Source organism: Felis catus, chromosome F1, assembly GCF_018350175.1.
Source record: "Felis catus isolate Fca126 chromosome F1, F.catus_Fca126_mat1.0, whole genome shotgun sequence".
NCBI lineage: Eukaryota > Metazoa > Chordata > Mammalia > Carnivora > Felidae > Felis > Felis catus.
The window spans coordinates 10,792,468-10,815,108 of record NC_058384.1 but is presented as its reverse complement, the minus strand read 5'-3'; the positions used below and the strand labels follow the sequence as shown (position 1 = coordinate 10,815,108).

General features: G+C 41.7%; 1 protein-coding gene and 1 non-coding gene across 8 annotated transcripts in view; both read right to left on the bottom strand.

The window, feature by feature from the left end:
- Positions 1-22,641, bottom strand: part of TIPRL (TOR signaling pathway regulator) — a 32,160-nt gene that overhangs the window by 6,000 nt on the left and 3,519 nt on the right. For 3 of the 7 annotated variants that reach the window (XM_045048672.1, XM_023247350.2, XM_045048675.1), the window contains exons 2-5: positions 19,057-19,236; positions 17,794-17,893; positions 10,772-10,903; positions 163-258 (exon numbers count right to left, since the gene is read on the bottom strand). In XM_045048672.1, the coding sequence (XP_044904607.1) occupies positions 163-258; positions 10,772-10,903; positions 17,794-17,893; positions 19,057-19,236 (508 nt within the window). Of the gene's footprint in view, positions 1-162; positions 259-10,771; positions 10,904-17,793; positions 17,894-19,056; positions 19,237-20,668; positions 20,686-22,641 lie in introns of those variants that run through there. The other 4 variants (XM_023247351.2, XM_045048671.1, XM_045048674.1 and 1 more) reach the window with 2 other exon arrangements.
- On the bottom strand, positions 19,571-19,655 carry TRNAR-UCG. Its single transcript has one exon. It is a non-coding gene; the product is annotated as a tRNA-Arg (tRNA).

Below are 22,641 nucleotides of genomic sequence, written 5' to 3'. Positions count from 1 at the left end.
GATGTGATGCGGTCAATAGTGAATGTAGAACACCCAATCTTCAAGGTTAGAAGGACTGCCATAAATTATAAAGCATTATTTCATTTCAAATTCTCAGACAGACAGTGAAAGAACACGAACGAGCCCCATCAACTAGTACATTCATTAAATAAGAAGAGATACCTCATGGTAAAGTCTTGTGTCATTCATTCTGATAAGCACTCCATCGATTCTCAAGAAAAATCGCAACAGCAGGAAAAAACTAGAAGGCATTACTCTCTGAAAAAAAAAAATAGTACATTAATATTTTAATGAAAACTAAATGCTATTACTTTGCTGAGAAAATAAATTTTTTTAAAAGGCACCAGAGAAAAGCTGAATTAGCAGTACACAGAAATCTCTGAACTAAAGGTTCTTTGTCATAGCACCAACTTAGTCCTATTCTATTCTATTCTATTCTATTCTATTCTATTCTATTCTATTCTATTCTAAATATCCTGGCTTCAGTTTCCTACAATAGAAGAATATTTTTTAGGTCAAAAGATAATTGAGGTTAAAAAGACTTAACACTTACCTAAGTAATATGAAAATTACAATGTTCACTTTAAAAACTGACAGTACTTGGGGCGCCTGGGTGGCTCAGTCAGTTGGGCGTCTGACTTCGGCCCAGGCCATGATTCCACGGTTCGTGGGTTCGAGCCCCGCGTCGGGCCCTGGGCTGACAGCTCAGAGCCTGGAGCCTGAATTCTGTGTCTCCCTCTCTCTCTGCCCCTTCCCTACTCGCACTCTGTCACTCTCTCTCAAAAATAAGTAAACATTGAAAAAAAAATTTTTTAAACTGACAGTACTTACCATTAATGTCAACACCAGTAATACCAAAAGGAAAGAATAACCTATTTCTTTGTTGTTACTCATCTCTACTCACTTTACATCAAATAAAGGCGAGAACTTAAATGAAATGCTCTAATTCAGTGCAATCGATTAAGTATTATTTCATACTGCCGAAGACTGGTTTATCAGATCATTATAACATGTTCTTGGCATCTTTCATCTATGTCACATCTACACATTTCTGTTTTCCAAGCATAAACCAGGGAAAAAAGACAGAGACAGTGAGAGAGTAAGAAGGTGGGTCCTGGTGGCAGGGAGGGAGGGGTTGGATATTGTGGGGCCTTTAGACCTTTAAAAGGAATATGCTTGTGGACACTTGGCTGTCTTAGTTGGTAAAGTATATGATTCTTGATCTTGGGGTCATGAGTTCAAGCCCCACATTGGGGGTAGAGATCACTAAAAATAAATAAATAAATAAATAAATAAATAAATAAATAAATAAATAAATAAAATAAAATAAAATAAATAAAATAAATAAAAATAAAATAAAATAAAATAAAACAAAGACCATTTCTTAAAATAAAATAAAATATAGACCATTTCTTAGAAAAAAAAAAGAAAAAAGCTTGACCATTTACTAAATAAACACTCGTCGTCTACTAAGTGTCCAGTTCTAACTATAAGTAGATCTTGGATTTATATAAAAAGATACAATCCCAGTGGTCAAGAAGTTTATCAAAGAGGGAAACAGAGGAAAAAAAAAAATGATGTGGCAGATATAGTAACAGAGGTATGCACAAGGTTCAATAAGCACTCAGAGAAGGTCCCGAAGTTGGCTGAAGAAAGTTAGAGAAGACAACGGAAAGCTGACCATGGAAAGAAGAGCTGGGGGCGAGCTCCTTTTTTTTTTTCCAAAAAGAGGAAACAGCATGTATAACAAGTACTGAGGCACGGAATAGAAGATACACGCAGGGAGCTGAGTGAGTTGTAGAAGCACAGGGCAACATTAATGAAGAGCGAAGAAATTAACACGATAACCCACTAACAACAGTGGCTTTACTACCTAGAGAGTCACCAGCCACAGGCCAAGCTCTCCTGCCCTAGGACCTTTACGAGCCCTGTTCCCTGACCTAATGCCTACTGGTCTCAGATCTCGGTGTAAATATCACTTGTACACAGAAGCTTCTCCTACCATTCTATGACCACAGGCTTCTGTTATTCTCTCTCGATTCCCTTATAAACGAAAAGATTTGTAACTACAGCCGTTCACGTGTTTACTTGCTTAAAGCCTATCTGCCCCCACTTAGACCGCAGGCTCCATAACTGCGAACATGTGCTCTGGTCATCACTTTGTCCCTGCTGTCTAGACAAGTAGCGAGCACGCGGTGGGTGCTCGTCAGCGACTCCCTGAAGGAAAGAGAGGCTGGAGCTCTCTTTGCCGGAGAAAAGGCCCACAGTCACACTGCCTTCCGGCGGGATTATCAGCAACAGACTTCAAAGCAAAACCCAGAATAAAGAAGGGCTGGAGGAAGAACCTGACCTAGACAAGTTACTACGTCACAGCCAACTGACTGGGAAGCAGCGTTGACAGAGCGCGCTTTGTAATTACTGGAAAGACTCACTGGCCACATTTCCCCACATTTCCAAGTGGGTTATCGACAGTTACACTGGGCACAACACAGGAAGCGAGCTGAAGTAACGTTTCAGCATGGCGGAGGGCAGAGCAGGAGTCAGAAGACCCAAGTGCTCGTCCTAATTCCGCAATTTAACTGTGTATTTTAAGGCGGCAGTTCTCTCACAGGGGATGTTTGGAAATTTCTGAGGGTGTTTTTTGTCGTCACAATGATATTAGGCAGTTAAAGACCAGGGACGTTAGATGTTCTGTAACGCACAGGACCATCCTATACAACAAAGTTCAATCCTGCATCCACAAAACTTCCAAAGATCTTCTCTGGCATTCATGTGGGGAAAAAGATAACAATAGCAATAAACACAAACAAATACATACATACATAAATAAGCCAACAATTTATACCGACCTCATCTTAGAACCTAACTCCATTTTACATACAAATACAAAACACACTGAATTTCAGGGCACGCAATTACTTTGCAAATCAAGGAAAGACTATACTTTATTTCATTTGGAACTTTACTAAAGGGTTGTTCACCATTTTTGAAAAATTACATCACCAATGGCAGTCTTGATTGTGTTATCTGAGTCACTGGCTGCTACCTGGTACCCCTATCAGCCTTCACTTGTAGCTGTCACATTCACAGTGATTCAATATGCAAATGTGACTGCTTCATTATGACTTTAGTGCAGTCATATTATGCATATTTCAATACGTACATACTGAAATACATCATCTATTCTAAATCAATTTCCTTTTATTTCTCTTTTATCTTATAATTAGGACACGATGTTGGTTTACTGGAAAGAAGGTGGGTTATAGTATCTATGAAATTCCTTTCACAGTAGTAAAAGGGAGGGGGTGTTAAAAGTATTTGGTTAGAGGGGCGCCTGGGTGGCGCAGTCGGTTAAGCGTCCGACTTCAGCCAGGTCACGATCTCGCGGTCTGTGAGTTCGAGCCCCGCGTCGGGCTCTGGGCTGATGGCTCAGAGCCTAGAGCCTGTTTCCGATTCTGTGTCTCCCTCTCTCTCTGCCCCTCCCCCGTTCATGCTCTATCTCTCTCTGTCCCAAAAATAAATAAACGTTGAAAAAAAAAATTAAAAAAAAAAAAAAGTATTTGGTTAGAAAAAAAAAAAAAAAAAAAGGAGCAACGAGGGGAAGTAGGTTGAGAACCAGTAACTCAGATCAAGATCCTAAACCACCTAAAGTCTCCTTCTTCATCTATAAAACTAGGGGGTGTGAAGAAACCGTTCCTTAGACCCTGTCTCCGTAAAACACGACCATCATATAAGACTACTTCAACAAAAGCCACCTCAGCAATGGCTTTGTGGAATTTTTTGTACCACAGAGATGAGATACGTGCCTACCTGATATACTTGGATTCTTAGGTAAAACATGGAAGCAGAAGGTAGACCACATTCACTCCTGACTACTCAGAGTGGAACTAACCGCCCAATGGAAAAAAGACAGTCTCTTTAGCAAATGGTGCTGGGAGAACACCTGGACAGCAACAGGCCGAAGAAGGAAAGTGGACCACTTTCTTATACCAGACACAAAAAGAAATTCAAAATGGATGAAAGACCTCAATCTGAGATAGGAAGTCATCAAAATCCTACAGGAGAAAACAGGCAGCAACCGCTTTGAACTCGGCCACCACAACTGCTTACTCGACGTGTCTCCAGAGGCAAGGGAAGTAAAAGTGAACTATTGGGACCTCATCAAGATAAAAAGCTTCCGCACGGTAAAGGAAACAACAAAACTAAAAGGCAACCAAGGGAATGGGAGAAGATATTTGCAAATGGCATATCAGATAAAGGGTTAGTATCTAAAATCTATAAACAACTTACCAAACTCAACACCCAAAAAAACAAATAATCCAGTGAAGAAATGGGCAGGAGACATGAATAGACACTTTTCCAAAGAAGACATCCAGATGGCCAACAGACACATGAAAAGATGCTCAACGTCACTCATCATCAGGGAAATACAAATCAAAACCACAATGAGATACCCCCTCATACCTGTCAGAACGGCTAAAATTAACAACTCAGGAAACAACAGATGTTGGCGAGGATGCAGAAAAGGAACCCTTTTGCACTGTTGGTGGGAATGCAAACTTTGTGCAGCCACTCTGGAAAACAGTATGGAGGTTCCTCAAAAAATTAAAAATAGAACTACTCTACAACCCAGCAATTACACTACTAGGAATTTATCCAAAGGATACAAAAATGCTGATTCAAAGGGGCACATGCACCCCAATGTTTATAGCAGCACTATCAACAACAGCCAAAGTATGGAAAGAGCCCAAATGTCCATATACTGATGAATGGATAAAGAAGATGTGGTATATACAATGGAATACTACTTGGTGATAAAACAGAATGAAATCTTGCCATTTGCAACAATGCGGATGGAACCAGAGGGTATTATGCTAAGTGACATAAGTCGGCCAGAGGAAGACAAATATCATATGATTTCCCTCATATGGAATTTGAGAAACTCACCAGATGAACACAGGGGAAGGGAAGGAAAAATAAGATAAAAACAGAGAGGGAGGCGAACTATAAGAGACTCTTAAATACAGAGAACAGACTGAGGGTTGCTGGAAGGTGTTGGGTGGGAGGATGGGTTAAATGGGTGACGGGCATGAAGGAGGGCACTTGCTGGGATGAGCACTGGGTGTCTTATATAAGAGATGAATCACTGGGTTCTAATCCTGAAGCCAACACTACACTGTATGTTAAATGAATTAAATGAATTAAAAAAAAAAAAAAAGAATGGAACTAACCATTAGCTGGTTACATAACATCACTGCCAGTATTTGGGAGACAGGAAATGTATTTTCTCTGAAAGTTAAAACCTTGCGTATTAGCATGAAAACAGCTTTTCTTTAGATCTTAGAATAGTCCTATAAACTATAAATCAGACCAAGGACAGTAGATTACAACACAAAATCCTAACCTAAAAACATAGCTGAAAGAAGCTACCTTAGAAACACAAAACAAAAATTAATTCCTAGAATACCTCATAATTAGATATAGGTAATGCCACCCACACAAAATTATCAAAACTCATAATAAACTCACTGAACTAAATCGAAAAACCTCATGGTGCACAGAGCTCCACTCTTTCTCCCTGGGGAACTGTGTCACAAGGAAACCATTATTATTTTTTGAATTAAAGTGGTCTAGGTATAGAATTAAAATTTTAAGATGGTAAAAATACTTCAAAACCTGAAACAAACTAAGTGAGTTAAAAGCAACTTAAAAGGCTCCATCCAACAGTAACAGGAATCTAAAGTTACTTTGGGGGCGCCTGGGTGGCTCAGTGAGTTAAGCGTCTGGCTTCAGCTCAGGTCATGATCTCATGGTTTGTTGAGTTTGAGTCCCTTAGCAGTCGGGCCCTGTCCTGACAGCTCAGAGCCTGGAGCCTACTCCAGGTCCTATGTCTCCCCCTCTCTCTGCCACCCCCGGCTCGTGCTCTCTTTTGCAAAAATAAATAGACGTTAAAAAAAAATTTAAAGGGGTGCCTGGGGCTCAGTCGGTTAAGCAGCCAATTCTTGACTTCAGCTCAGGTCATGATCTCCTAGTGAGTGAGCTCGAGCCCCACATCAGGCTCTGCACTGGCAGAATGGAGCCTGCTTGGATTTTCTCTTTCTGCCCCTCCCCTGCTTGCACTCTCTCAAAATAAATAAACTTAAAAAAAATTTTTTAAATAAGTCACTTTGTTTACGTAAGTAATTTCCACATTACAGTATCGTTTCTTTACAGGGTGCTTTATAATTATTATAGAAACCAAGAAACCACGAAATCAAGCATTCATAAGCAACTAGCTTCACAAATTCTAAAGTAAGAACTTTTTAGTAGTTTTCTGGCCAAGATTAAAATACCAAGTGGGGCTCAAACCCACGGACCATGAGATCATGACCTGAGCCGAAGCCAGATGTTCAACAGACTGAGCCAACCAGGCGCCCCCTTTATGATGTTCTTAATAAATAACATTCTTTTCTCTAGCTTACTTTCTTGTAAGAATACGGTATGTAATATATATAACATACAAAAAATGTGTAATCAACTGTTAATGTTATCAGTAAGACTTCCAGTCAACAGTAGGCTATTAGAAGTTAAGTTTTTGGGGAATTAAAAGTGACACAATGAGGGGCGCCTGGGTGGCTCACTGGGTTAAGTGGCCGACTTTGGCTCAGGTCATGATCTCATGGTCCGTGAGTTCGAGCCCCGCGTCGGGCTCTGTGCTGACAGCTTGGAGCCTGGAGCCTGTTTCAGATTCTGTGTCTCCCTCTCTCTGTTCCTCCCCCGTTCATGCTCCGTCTCTCTCTCTCTCTCTCCTTCAAAAAAATAAAAATAAAAACATAAAAAAAAAAAGTTACACAACGATTTTCAACTGTGGACAGAGGGTTACTGGTTGCCCTAATTCCCTCACTATTCGAGAGTCAACGGTATATTCCATACCCACAGTCAAACTCCTAGCCATAAGGAAAGATATAAGGTAATCCTTAAACATTTACACTTATTTTTAGAAGTTCCTTGGAGAGCTCTGTTAAAACTAAAAATGATCTGAGACGGTTCATATTTTATTTGAGAGCAACTGGGAAACACATAGACTTTAAATCAGAAAAAGTTCTATGTCAAAAAGGCCAGGTGAAGGGCATCGAGTGAGCTTTATGTGCAAAGTACCTAGCAAGGGCTCTGGAAATGATCATCACACTTCGTCACACTTTGTCACACTTTGTTCTACATTTCATCACACTTCGTTCTCAGGCCTTTTCTGACCTCTTCTCTCCATTCCCACGTGCGTCTACCCAACTTTCCAGTCAGATAGGCAAGGGTACCACGGTCAGACAAGAAATATTCTTTGTCCCATAGTGCGGAGACAACTAAATCTCTAATCTGCTTAGTTAATTCTCATAAAACTCCAGGTTTGGGAATCACTGGACGAGAGGTAAGCTTATCTACACGCAGTCCCCCTTTCCTCCCATCACCACAGAAGCATCTCTCCTGTCTAAGGCTAATCCTCCCTCCCACGATCTGGATCCTAGAAGATTATGAGCAAAGACAAACTGATCCACTGTGTGATTGATCTTAGGCAAGTTACTTAATATCTCTGACCCTCCGTCTTCTCTCACCGAGCAGAATTTTCTGGAGGATTAAATGAGATAATATAAATAAGCTATATGTAAAATAATAGAAAATACATATATAGGTCTCTGCTTCTAGTTCCTGACAGAGAGCTTCTGAAACCCTTATAAATTTCTAAGTGAGAAGGGCACTTAGGAACATCTTCGGTTCTAATGAGGCGATTCGGGGGGGGGGGGGGGGGCTCCTGGGTGGGGGCTGGTCCCCAGAAAGACCAGGCCATGATTAGAAGCTTGGAATTTCCAGCTCCACCCCTCATTTTCCAGAGAGAAGAGAGGGGTCAGAAATGGGAGTTAATAACTGATCATGCCTTGTGAGGGAGCCTCCATAAAATCCTAGTAGGATGGGGTTCAGAGACTTTCCAGGTTGGTGAACACATCTATATACTAGGAGGGTAATGCACCCCAACTCCAAGGGGGCAGAACTCCTGCACCTGGGACCATCCCACACCTCCCCCTATATCTCTCTCATCCAGGTGTTCATCCATACCTCTGTTACCATATCCTTTAATTAACTGGTGAACATAAGACAAAGAATATTTCTTGTCTGACTATCCATAGTACATTTGGCTACGTTCCCGAGGTCTACGAGCTGTTGTCGCAAATAATTAAATCCAAGGAGAGGAGGTCACGGGAACCTCCAATTTGTAGCCAAGATGGACAGAAGTTGTGGGGGACGTAGGGACCTATGACCCCTGGTGGCTGGCACCGAAGACGTAGGGCGAGGGATGGCCGTCTTGTGGGCTTGAGCCCTTAACCTAGGAGATCTGACACTATCCCCAAGTCGATAGTGAGGCCAGTGTCCCAGAATTCTGGGTGTCGGTAAAAGTACCACACATCTGATGTCGGAAACATTTTGAGCGTTGAGAGTAAAGGAGAGACACAGGAGGAGAAGACTGGAGTTCTTCCAACCCAGAGTCTCACAGTAAATTTTTCCTCCCGGTAAAGGCTCAAAGCCTTCCTCTTCCCTCCCCTCTTCCTCCTCCTCCAAAACCTCACACCATTCATTTTCTCCCCTCTCTACAAGGGACTGCTTCCTGTGAGCACCTGATCAACGCTAGTCTTCCCCATGTTAAAAAAGCAAAAAGCACGTGCTCACGCACACCTGTCAACCGCGTGTCCTCTCTTAGGCGTGTCCCTGTGTCTTCTCCATCTAGGAAGCTTTTTGGAAGTCTGGTCTACTCTGTCTCCACCTCCACATCTTTCCTTTACTTCCTAACCATGTAACTTAAACTGCACTTGCAGAGGTGAATACCGGTATCTTAGTTGCTATAACCAATAAATTTTTTAGTCTGGTGGACACCATCACATTCTAAGATCTCCTTACAGCACGACAATGCCCCTTCACGTCCTTCTTGCAAAGCTGTGCCTCCTTAGCTTCCCAGGCACCACGTTCCTGGTTTCTCACCCACATTTATATTTACCAGGCTAGTCTGTGCTTAGAGAAGCAACTTCATTTATCCACACCGCACTGCTGGGAACTATGGCATTTATTTAGGGCAACATGTGTTTCACTGTTAGAAAGAAACGCTATTCGAATGAAATTCTTCCAGGCATCCTTAAAATGCAACCCTATCCCACGTCACTTTTAAAAGTAACAGGAGGTAAAAGAAAGAACGTGATAGGATGACACTACTCTTCAGTTATCTAATGCTAGAATAACGACTTGGACGAGATAGCACAAGGAAAACTTTGTTGCTAATTAGTTTCATGACCTTAGGTAAATGAACCCTTTGGACCTTGTCTATAAAATACAGAAGCTAGACTAAGTGATTATCTACCAATTCATCATAATTCCAAAATGCTATGATTGTACAGAAAAACGTGGCTTTAAAATATATTGCTGTTTTGATTTGTTGTGGACAAAACAGTAATTTCAATCCCAACACCGACAACCATTATGCTCCACGAGCTATTTCTAACATTTTTTTTTTTTAATGTTTATTTATGTTTGAGAGATAGAGAGACAGAGTGCGAGCAGGGGAGGGGCAGAGAGAGAGGGAGACACAAAATTTGAAGCAAGCTCCCGGCTCTGGGCTGTCAGCACAGAGCCCGACATGGGGCTCGAATCCACGATCGGTGAGATCGTGACCTGAGCAAACGTCGGGACACGCAACCGAGCCACCCAGGCGCCCCATCTAAGAGCTATTTCTGATGCTAGGGTCCTGTCTTTGAGAGACCTTCTAGTAAGTTCTATACTTGAGGGGTTAAGAAAAAGTGCTCATGGGGGTCTGGAAGAGGAATACTGAACTCTGCCCGGGGGAGCTGTGGTGCATCTTACAGAGGAGGTGACATTTTGGCTGGGCCTTAAGGGATAAGGCATGTAATACAAAGTTTCAGTAGAAGATGTCCTGTGAAGTGTTAGAAACACAATTCTGACCTAATAGTAAACACATATGAGTCAATGCGAATGAGCTATTTATTACCCTTCTTAAACACGTTCCACCGATAACACTGTAAATGGAAGTACCTTCCACTGATAGAAGAGAGTACAAACGGAGAAGGGCGTTTTACACTTGTCGTTTCTGTCACCTCTGTGCTGGCGAAGGACATGCAGTTTCTGGAGCACCCCAAGGTGCCGTCTGCAGATCCTTTCGATATAATTTTTAACTCAAAACTGAAAATTAATCCATAATTTTCATTCTAATTAAATAATCAGCAAAAAACAAAACAAAACAAACAAACAAACAACTACAAAGCAGTCAGGCAGCTCTTGAAAGAAAATGCTCTACTAAAGCCTTAGGAATATACTAAGATTTTATGAACTTTATAATGGATAGTAAGATGTACTCTAGACCCACGTGATACTTTACATGATATCATGTTAAGACACTGTGATTCTAAGTGAGCTTTATATCTCTAACCAATGGGAAGAATGGAAGAAAGAAGTTAATTTAGTTTTACTTAATTTATTATTATTATTATTTATTTGAGAGAGAGAGAGAGAGAGAGAGTGCAGCACGTGGGGTGGGGAGGGCAGAAGAAAAGAGAGAGAGAGAGAGAGAGAGAGAGAGAGAGAATCTCAAGCAGGCTCAACACTCAGCGTGGAGCCCAATGGGGGGCTCGATCCCAAGACCCTGGGATCGTGACCTGAGCTGAAATCAAGAGTTGGACGCTCAACGGACTGAGCCACCCAAGCGCCCCTGGAAGAAAGAAGTTAATTTTATAATACTCACAATTTTCACACTCAGGCTTGAAACTCCATGATCATGAAGTTCATCCTCAAACAGGAGAACTTCTTCAAAAAACTTAATCTGTTCTCTGGCTTTCAGTTTCTCCGTATCTATATGGTCTGTTGTAGGTACGACCTGAAAGAAAAAATTTCGGAAGGAACACGTGAAAATTTAAGGAGCTGGAGACACAGGAAAACAGTCTTCCTACCAGTCTTTTCTGCATGGCCAAAGCACACAGCTCTACACCTGGGTGTCCTCAGTAGACACAAAAGATGAGGTGTGTGCCTTGTCCCTCAAACGCTGACAACCCTACAGGTGGCTGACACTGTAGCCTTACAAGACAGAGTCAAAATTCTTCAGCTTTCATATAAGTCAAGTTAAAATCAAGTGTTCTGTTGTGATTATGAGAAAAATCAGTCCTCTGAACATTAGTCAGTGTGATGGATGACTGCTATCATAGACACCCAAAGCGGTTTTGTGCAGTGAAAGTCTACTTGTAAAAAACATCGGTATGGAACTTACAAAAAAACTCCCATTAGAGTCTTGCTATGTATTTTAGATTCGCAGCCTAGCTCCCCCACGCCTACAAAACAGTGTTTTAAATAATGAGGTAAATTAAGAACTTTCCGAGAAATTCTGAGGGAAGAACTCCTAGCATCCTGGGCTTCTGAGGATGCTGGCCGGTTTTTCACTGTGTTATTTCGCAGCTCACGGACACACATATTCACAACCCCACAAGAGCGTCACCAATGCTAATAAGGCAGGTCCTATCGGTAGCTCACTAAATCGGTAGCTCACATCATTCTTTACTCTATCCAATTTCACTACAAAATGTTGAGCTTTTCCATTCTTTGACATAGTTGTATCATAAATTAACACAATGGGGGCGCCTGGGTGGCTCAGTCAGTTGAGCGTCCGACTTCGGCTCAGGTCATGATCTCGCAGTCTGTGAGTTCGAGCCCAGCGTAGGGTTCTGTGCTGAGAGTTCGGAGCCTGGAGCCTGCTTCGGATTCTGTGTCTCCCTCTCTCTGCCCCTTCCCCGCTCATGCTCTGTCTCTCTCTGTCTCTCAAAAATGAATAAACGTTAAAAAAAATTTTTTTTAATATTTGGAAGAGAAAATAATTAGATAAAACATGCGTTAAGGATATTGATTATATTTAATTTATCTGTACTATCTTCTTCATTTACAAGGACAAATATATTTAAAACACATTTGCTCTTTCTCTTTTCTCTTTCTCAACTCTTTTCATGTTCTCACTAAACTCAGGCATCTGAAAAGGGGAAAAAAACCAAAACCAACAGCTAAATTTAAAATGTAACAAGTACTTCTGACTCCTAGTATTGTCAGAATGAGTAACCCAGACAAACCCTCTTGCTTAAAAGCTGGACGAAGAAACAAAAATTTCTGAAAAGCATCAAACGGTCAAGATCCTGAAGAATTCCTGGACTGAGATCTGCAAGAGGACTGGAACCCAGAAAAAGTGAAAGTGAGCCTGTAGTTGGCTGGCTTTGGCCTTGACGTATCTGTAATGGCCGCTCCAGGGGAGAGGCTGGGGTCTGCTAGTTCCCGGCCCCATCACTGCTCAGTGCTAAGGACAGGGACCTTGGAGAATTCCCCGCGCCCCTCCTGAATTGGGGATGGTACCCTATGGGGCCACACTGGTGTCACGGCTTATGTTACAGGCCCAGAAACCTCAAACACGGGTCCCAGACCAGAGGTTAGCAAATTAAGACCTGTAGGCCAGATGTGGCCAGATGTGGCCCATCACCCATTTCTGCGTGAACTGGGAACTAAGAATCATTTTTACATTTTTTCAGTGATTGGAAAAAAAAAAAAAAAAATTCCAGAGCACATGAAATTCAAATTCATGACATGAAATTCTATGTAAGAATTCACATATATCTCACACTGTGGAACGCACATTTCCACATCCCTAAGTAAAATGTTACTGAAACAAAGCTGTGCCCGTTTGTTTACTTCCTGTCCATGGCTACGTTCAACTACAACAGCACAGCTGGGCAGCTGCTCATAAACCCTACCGCCCTCAGAGCCTCAAGAATTTCCTACCTTTACAGAAAGTTTGTACAACTATGTCTCTGACTCTGAATACCCTCAGCTGCCTGTCAGAACTGCCTTCTGGGGAAAAACATCATCATCCTGGGACTCAAAACTAAGGAGGTCAGGTCCATCAGGAGCCTGCACACCATAAACCAGAACCCACAGAAGAACAGGCCAATAGGACAAGACCCAAGGGACCCCAGATACTGGAAATGAGGCCTGAGCTGTTCAGCAACAATGCGCGCTAGTTTCAAGGAAATCAAAGCTAAGGCTGAAAATGCCACAATATACTAGGAAATGTTTTTTGAAAAAGAATTGTGATCAGGGAGGGTCCCGCAGGAGGGTGGTTGCAATGTTCTATTTTTTTTTTTCCTGAGTGGCTACGTTTCACAAATCATTACGCTGTAACTTCATGTTTTCGGAGTTGTTTGACAATCGTTAAAAGGCTTAAAAAAAATATGGAACACCGCATTATTGACACCTGACAAGAAAAATGAGTCCTAGTTACATCCTTCGAAGAAGTCCTCCCTCACGTCAGATGGAGGTTTATGATAAGGAAGTCACTTGATTTATAGGTGTTTTTAAATTTACCATATAAAGTTAACTAATGCTAAATACTAAGAACCCTATTTTAAATTTGTTTCAAAATGTCCTCTCTAAATATTACTGAAAGCAGTACATATGTGTATGTACACATTGAGATATATATTTGCCATTTATTTTTTTTTTTATTTTTGTAACGTTTTTATTTATTTTTGAGACAGGGAGAGACAGAGCATGAACAGGGGAGGGTCAGAGAGAAGGAGACACAGAATCTGAAACAGGCTCCAGGCTCTGAGCTGTCAGCACAGAGCCCGACATGGGGCTCGAACTCACGGACCGTGAAATCATGACCTGAGCCGAAGTCGGCCACTTAACCGACTGAGCCACCCAGGCGCCCCTATATTTGCCATTTAATATATATGTATATATATAAAGTAAGGACAAGAAAGTTTTTTTCTTTTCGTTTTTTTTTTTTTTTTTAATTTTTTTTTTTAACGTTTATTTATTTTTGAGACAGAGAGAGACAGAGCATGAACAGGGGAGGGGCAGAGAGAGAGGGAGACACAGAATCCGAAACAGGCTCCAGGCTCCGAGCTGTCAGCACAGAGCCCGACGCGGGGCTCGAACTCACGGACCGCGAGATCATGACCTGAGCCGAAGTCGGACGCCTAACCGACCGAGCCACCCAGGCGCCCCTCTTTTCGTTTTTTTTAAAGTTTATTTACTCATTTTTGAGAAAGAGAGAGCAAGCATGCACACGAGCAGGGAAGGGGCAGAGAGACGGGGAGAGTGAATCCCGAGCAGGCTCCATGCCGCCAGCACAGCTCAAAGCCCGACGTGGGGCTCGAACCCCCAAAGCATGAAATCATGACCTGAGCCTAGATGGACAGTCTGACGCTTCACCCACCGAGTCACCCAGGTGTCCTAGGATGCCTTAATAAAATCGCCTTTATGCACAACCCCCCCCCCCCAAAAAAAAAGTACCAATTGTCATTTTTTCAAGATGAAAAAGTTCCGGAAACTGGCTGCACAACAATATGAATATGCTTATTTACCACTAACTTAATATATTTAGAAATTAAGATCACGCTGAAGGAGTTGGCAAATGTTCCAACATGCTTTAAAAAAAATGCTGTTTAAATGCGTGGACATTACACACATTTTATTCCAAAAAAGCAATATAATTAGAAGAGTTAGTCTTCTACTCTATTCTCCTACAATGTCAGTTTACGTATTTAACCGAAAAGAAGAAAATGGCCACATTTTGCCAGGTACCTTTTAGGCATCTGACCTCCTAACATTCCTTAAAAACATTTTTTTTAATATTTATTTTTGAGAGAGACAGAGACAGAATGCGAGTGGGTTAGCTATTAGCACAGAGCCCGACGTGGGGCCTGAGCTCACAAGCTGTGAGATCTGACCTGAGCCGAAGTCGGACGCTCAACTGACTGAGCCACCCAGGCGCCCTATGACCTCCTAACATTCTTATACCATAATCTTTGAGATGTTCCTACGGTGGCCCAGCCAATACATAGCAGAGCTGGATTTGAATGCAGCCAGCACAACTCTATGACTGGCTTTCTTCTCTTAAATTATGCTACAACTCACGAGTAAGAGGTAAAACAACTCAAAAAAGAGTGAGAAAGCACTACGCGCACGCACACACACACACACACACACACACACACACACCCCAGCAGCTCCCAGCAATTAAAAGGCAAGAATTTAAGTGCAAAAGGAAAGGCTTCATTCTAATGCCTCATTCTGACATTCTTACTGTTCATATAAGATATATGCTCCTACACAGGCATATGTTTCCTATATACACTACGGCTTTTGATTTCAGAAAGGGTGTAAGCATTAAATAATTTAAAATCCCAAGTAATATTATAGATCAAAAAAACCCTTAGGTATTAAGAAAGTCAAATGCAAAAAATGTGCCCGTGGAGTGATCTTCCACCTACAACATGCTTAACAATAAGCTACAGCATTGGTATTATGTTATCAAGAGATACATACTTTAAGATCTTGAACCTATTTCTTCATCCACAAAACGAGGATAAGAAGGCCTATCCTACAAGGTTATTTTGAAGATTAAGCAACAAAGTTTTAACACTTTTGCCTAGAAAACAGGTACTCAAGGGGCGCCTGGGTGGCTCAGTCGGTTAAGCATCCGACTTCGGCTCAGGTCATGATCTCATGGTTCGTGAGTTTGAGCCCCGCGTTGGGCTCTGTGCTGACAGCTCAGAGCCTGGAGCCTGCTTCGGATTCTGTGTCTCCCTCTCTTTCTGTCCCTCCCTTGCTCATGCTCATGCTCTGTCTCTGTCTCTCTCTCTCTCTCTCAAAAATAAACATTAAAAAAATTAAAAAAAAAAAAAAGATACCCAATTTTTTAAGAAAGCAAAGGAATGTACTCACAACTCTGTTTAGACCATAAAGCAAGAATAAATATTTAGATACTATATCTACATATCTACTTCTAGTCTTGGTATTTCAATAATATTACTTTAGTTCCCCTGACATTTGAGATATATTATTAATAACAGCAGCTACCATTTATTGAGATCTTGCTGTATAACAGACACTGTGCTAAACACTTTACATATATAATCTTATTTACTTCCCACAACTGCTATTATCCAGTCTACCAAAGTGAGAAACAGTATTCAGCAAGATTAAATTGCTTTTCCAAGTCGAGTGATGGTGCTGGGATCTGAACCCAGGCCTGCCGAAGCCTGAACTCCAGTGAGTAGGTGATCACACCGCTATTCGTCAACAACGCCTCAGAACAAATTGCATTACAGGCGGAAGTTGTCAGGAAGAGGACTGAACACACGCTTTTCACCTCGCACTACTCTCCTTTTCTCCTTTCTACTGCCGTGGTTCTAGCTCCTCGGTCACAGCTAATGCTACTTCATAACCTAGGGGAGGCTTTTTAGGAGTCATCATTCCTGCACAGGGTTAAAACAAGTTCCCATTTCTTCACTCCCGGCAATGAAATATCAAATGGACTCTGTTCTTTACAAAGTGTTTCAATCAGGAGTGAGACAGAAAGGAGAACGTTCATCTGTGAAGTAGTAAGGGGCTGACATAACCTTGCTCCCCATAGACTGTAAAGGAGGGATTTTTGTCTGTTCTCTGCTGTATCCATGGCTCCTAGGACTGGTGCCTGGCACAGAGAAGAGCTCAAGAGCGAGTCGGTGAGTGAATGAATACACGTTCTCTCAAAAAATGTGTGTATTTGTCTCAGCAGCAGCACAGAAAAATAGGTAAAGCTTGGATTGTAAGAGCGGCAAAAACTGAGAACTGAATTCCTGCTTGAAGTTCTGTCTTCCCAAGACTAAAAATCTCTGTAGAGACCAGAAGCCCATACACAACTCATCTCCTTAACATTTCTGCCTAAGCACCAACACATGATATAGGCTCTCCAATAAATATTTCATTCTCCATAATGTTATCTCTGATCATCAGAGACATGCAACCTAAGCCAGATTTTCATTTCAGTCGTACGGTCTGATTTCGAAATGTAGCTAAGCTCCCAATACGACACCAACCAAATCCACTTTCCCAGCGTCATTCACCGCGAAGCGAATCTCTTCCTAAGTAGGACTCACACAGATGCAACTTCGCATTATTAATACGGGGCTTTCGAATTCACCTAGACCTTTCCCACAGATTATCTCCTATCAAAACTCTGATGTGAGGTAAATATGTCTGTTTACCCAAATTACTAATAAATTGAGACTCAGATTCAGTAACTGGCCTGGAGTCATACAAGGTTCACACATAGTACAGGAAGGACAAAAACATAAGCGGTCTGAACAAAGGTCCTATCTGCCCACCTACCTGTTCATCTGGAAAACTGTAAGCTATTAACTAGCAGGTTCTGTCTCAATCACCCAATTAACCACACCAAGAACAGATACACATTTGAATGCTTCTTTTTTTTTTTTCATGTTTATTGTTGACAGACTGAGACAGAGCATGAGCAGGGGAGGGGCAGAGAGGGAGGGAGACACAGAATCCAAAGCAGACTCCAGGCTCTGAGCTGTCGGCACAGAGCCCGACACGGGGCTCGAACCCAGGAGCTGTAAGATCATGACCTGAGCGGAAGTCAGACGCTTAATCGACTGAGCCGACCCAGGTGCCCCTGGAATGCTTCTTGACAGTGATAACGATAACATTAAGGCAGTTTGCCATGGTTACTTTTGAGAATAAAAATTGTTTCACTGTGGCCTTCTTATTTTCGGCTTATAATCAATTAGCAAAACCCCTTCACATTAGGTTCTGAAGCTTCCCCTCACTAGAAAGAAAGTGGGATGAAAGTACTAGCAAAAATAATCCATTACTAGAAAGTTCTAATGCTGAGACTGTCCAAGACAGTTAATGACTTTATCATAAAAGCAAAAAATAAAGATTTACCTTTAACTTAAGTGATTCTCCAAGTAACGTTCCCTTATAATCTGTTGTGTAGGTCCAATCGTATGGTTTAATAACTTCCTTGGAGTGTTCGCCCTCCGTCCTCAAATATTAAAATGAGAAGGATCAGATTCAGTGATGCAGAATATAGACTGTCTGTATTCATATATCACACCAAGTTACACTTTACAAATAATGCAAATATCCTAATCAATACATACATATACTTGTCATAATTCACTAATACAAGATCCTTCTTGGTTTGTCTGCATATTTACAGTTATTAAACTTGTCATATGCTGATGTGGTCTCTCCAATTAGTTAGTATACTCCTTGAGGACACAGTTTAAAGGCGTCATTGGGGCACCTGGGTGGCTCAGTCGGTTAAGCGTCCGACTTCAGCTCAGGTCAAGATCTCGCGGTCCGTGAGTCCGTGAGTTCAAGCCCCGCGTCGGGCTCTGGGCTGATGGCTCAGAGCCTGGAGCCTGCTTCTGATTCCGTGTCTCCCTCGCTCTCTGCCCCTCCCCCGTTCATGCTCTGTCTCTCTCTGTCTCAAAAATAAATAAACGTTAAAAAAAAATAAAATAAAATAAAGGCGTTATTATACTTCTTGGTATCTTGCAAGGTACCTAGTATACGATAGGGACAAAGTAAATAACTGCCGATTTGATTATCAAAAAAAACACATTTTTCTTTATTTTAATGCTCCTCACATTTACAGTTCAAATCATCAGTAAACATTTTTCTTCAAAAACAGGAACAGTGAAGTACACAGCCTATTGTGTCTTCACCAAGGAACAATGAAAACTCAAAAATGTAAACCTTACATGGCTCAACTCAACCGTAATTCAATTTAACCCAACAAGTATTTAAAAGGTAGGGTAACTAATCTCCGTTTTATGGATGGGAAAAATGACTTCTAGAATGACCCAACTGTTAATAATAATACTTGCCCTTCACTCTCATAAAATACACATATCATGACAGAAGAGTTCTTTCAACTCTTTTCATTTTTTTTTAATGTTTATTTATTTTTGAGAGAGAGAAAGAGAGAGAATGCAAGCAGGAGAGGGGCAGAGAGAGGGGGACATACTGAATCCAAAGCAGGCTCCGGGCTCTGAGCTGTCAGCTCAGAGCCCGACGTGGGGCTCGAACTCACGAACCGCAAGATCGTGACCTGAGCCGAAGTCAGATGCCTAACCGCCTGAGCCACCCAGGCGCCCCACTCTTCTTTTTCACTTAACCCATAAATGTTGAGATTCTTACCTGCTTTCCTGCCACTCTTCGGCACAGGCTACTTTAAGCATTCCTTGATAGTTGTTTACACATCTTAAGGCATCCGTAGCGTTGAACTCAATCCCAAAGCCAGAGCCGTGCTGGATTCTTAAAACGTTGTCTCCAAACATCATTTCAGGCAGAGATGGCATATGTAATTCATCGGCTAACCTATGCAAAACCAAAAGTCAGGTAATATTTCCAATATGTGTATAATTATAAAGTGTGCAACAGAGGCAAAAATTTAAATGTGCCCTGAGTAAAGTTCTAAGGGACCCCAAAGAGGCACGGGACTTTAGTGCAAGTGTTCTACGACAGCCACTTTAGCAGATCAGAAGGTTTTCTTTTCAATTTTCTTTTTTTTAAGACTTCTGGATTTTTTTTAATGTTTTTTTTTTAATTTATTTTTGAGACAGAGAGAGAGAGAGCATGAACAGGGGAGGGGCAGAGAGAGAGGGAGACACAGAATCTGAAGCAGGCTCCAGGCTCTGAGCTGTCAGCACAGAGCCCGACGCGGGGCTCGAACCCACGAACCGTGAGATCATGACCCGAGCCGAAGTCGGACGCTCAACCGACTGAGCCACCCAGGCGCCCCTGGATTTTTTGTTTTAATGTTTATTTATTTTTGAGAGAGTGAGCATGGGCATGAGAGAGGGGGAGAAAGAGGATCCAAAGCAGAGGGCTCCATGCTGACAGCAGAGTCCCCGACACGGGGCTCAAACTCATGAACTCTGAGATCAGGACCTGAGCCGAAGTGGGCCACTTAACCGACTGAACCACCCAGGTGCCTTGAGACTTCTGCATTTTTGAACAGTTACACAGCTATTATTGTTAGGTAAGGTAAAATAACACTATATTAAAGAATATATTCTTACATAAATCCAATAAAAGATCACACATATCCTAAGACCACAATTACCCTCTTTCTAATTGCTTTAGATTTATTTCCAATCAGACATACCAATCAAGTCTTGCATACATACTAAAAACAAACAAGCCAAGAAAACTACATGAACAAATTAAATAATGGAAAAAAATACTGATTCCTACTAGAAACATCTATTTCATTCCTGGGTCATCAAAGGCCCACCACTTTCAAGAATAAATATGGGTTCCAATCCTCCTATGACTGCCTGGGAGATGACCTAACATACCACAGTCTCATGTTTCCATAAGCTTCATGTTTCTGGTAGACTTTTTGTTCTTACACAATTATATTAATTAAAGTTATGAAGAAAATATAGCAATTAAAGATGCTGTCTCTTGTAGGAAAACAACTTTTCCAGTATAATTCTCAACTTGTCACGTTTTATTTTTTTTAATGTTTTATTTTATATTACAGAGAGAGAGAGAGAGAGAGAGAGACAAAGTGTGAGCAGGGGAGGGGCAGAGAGATGGAGACAGAATCCGAAGCAGGCTCCAGGGTCCAAGCTGAGACAACTCAACACAGAGCCCGACGCGGGGCTCGAACTCACAAGCAGTGAGATCATGACGCTTAACCAACTGAGCCACCCAGGTGCCCTGCCTTGTCACAAGTTTTAAAAGGTGGTAATGAAGAAGGCAAAAGCACCAAGGCTGATGAGGGAAACCAGCACTTGCTTACATGGATTTCTGGAAGGATTGTGCAAATCTACCATCTATCCCCTGGGGCACCAATTAGGGAGAAAGCACCAGGAATTTCATCAAATTTATATTCTGACTCCAAAGGGCAGCAATGGGAAATCTGTAATAAAAAAATAATCTCCAATGCAGAAAAGAGCTATACACATTGACATTCAAAATCATCTTATTTATAACAGTTAATGAGAAATACCTGGAATGTCCAAATACAAGGAAATAAACCATAATGTAAACTTCGGTCTATCCATACGATGAATGAAACATTATAGAATCGTTAAAAACGTTTATTTAACAAGAAAATATAATAATGTAGAAAAATGTTTATGACACAATAGTAATAAAAAAGTGGACACATATTTATTACATCTGTGTGTGTATGTATGTGTGCACCTATCAGTGATTTAACATTTTAAGCTGCACATCTTTAAGATATCTAATAATGTTAATTGTTCATCATAAATTTAAGTAAAATGTATTCATTATCAGGAAATAGAAAATATTGGGATGCCTGAGTGGTTCAATCGGTTAAATGTCCGACTTTTTTTTTTTTTTTTAAGCATTTATTTATTTTTGAGAGACAGAGCGCACGTGGGGTAGAGGCAGAGAGAGGAGACACAGAATCCGAAGCAGGTTCCAGGCTCTGAGCGAGCTGTCAGCACAAAGAGCCCGACGTGGCGTTCGAACCATGAGATTATGACCTGAGCTGAAATCTGACGCTCAACTGACTGAGCCACCCAGGCGCCCGAAGTGTCTGACTCTTGATCTCAGCTCAGGTCTTGATCTCGAGGCCGTGAGTTCAAGCCCCCACGTTGGGCTTTGTGCTGGGTGTGAAGCCTGCTTAAAAAAAAAAAAAGGAAATAGAAAATATCAAGTACTAGAGAGATTAACACACCTATGTTCATAGCAGCACTATTCACAATTGCCAACAGGTGGAAACCACCTAACGTCCACTCACAGATGTACAGATAAAGAAAACATGGTTTATCCACACAACGGAACACAATACAACCTTAAAAAAAAAGAAGGAGGGGTGCCTGGGTGGCGCAGTCGGTTAAGCGTCTGACTTCAGCCAGGTCACGATCTCGCAGTCCGGGAGTTCGAGTCCCGCGACAGGCTCTGGGCTGATGGCTCAGAGCCTGGAGCCTGTTTCCGATTCTGTGTCTCCCTCTCTCTCTGCCCCTCCCCCGTTCATGCTCTGTCTCTCTCTGTCCCAAAAATAAATAAACATTGAAAAAAAAAAAAAGAAGAAGGAAATTCTGCGATATGCAACAACGTGGATGAGCCTTCAGGGCCTCATAAACCAGTCCCAGAAAGACAAACACTGCATGATTCTACTTAAATGATGTATCTAATACAGTCACATATACAGAATCACAAAATGGAATTGTGGGGGCACCTGAGTGGCTCAGTCGGTTAAGCGTCCGACTTCAGCTCAGGTCACGATCTCACGGTCCGTGAGTTCGAGCCCCACGTCGGGCTCTGTGCTATCAGTTCAGAGCCTGGAGCCTGCTTCGGACTCTGTGTCTCCCTCGCTCTCTGCCCCTCCCCCACTCTCGTTCTGTCTCTCTCTATCAAAAAATGAATAAACGTTAAAAAAAATTTTTTTTTAAAGTGGAACGGTGGTTACTAAAGGTTGGGGGGGGAGGGAAGAAGTTACTAAACAACAGACACAAATTTTCAGTCAAGCAGAGGAATAAGCTCTAGAAATCTGCTGTACCTGTAGTTAATAACAAAGCACTGTAAACTTAAAAACGTGTAAAGAGGGGAACTACAAAAGACCCTGAATAGCCGAAGCAATCTTGAGAAAGAAGAACAAAGATAGAGGTATGATGCTCCCTGATTTCAACAAAGCCGTAGTAATCAAAACAGTACAGTGCTGGCTCAAAAACAGACACACTGATCAATGGAACAGACTAGAGAGGCCAGAAATAAGCCCACACTTATATGGTCAGTTCA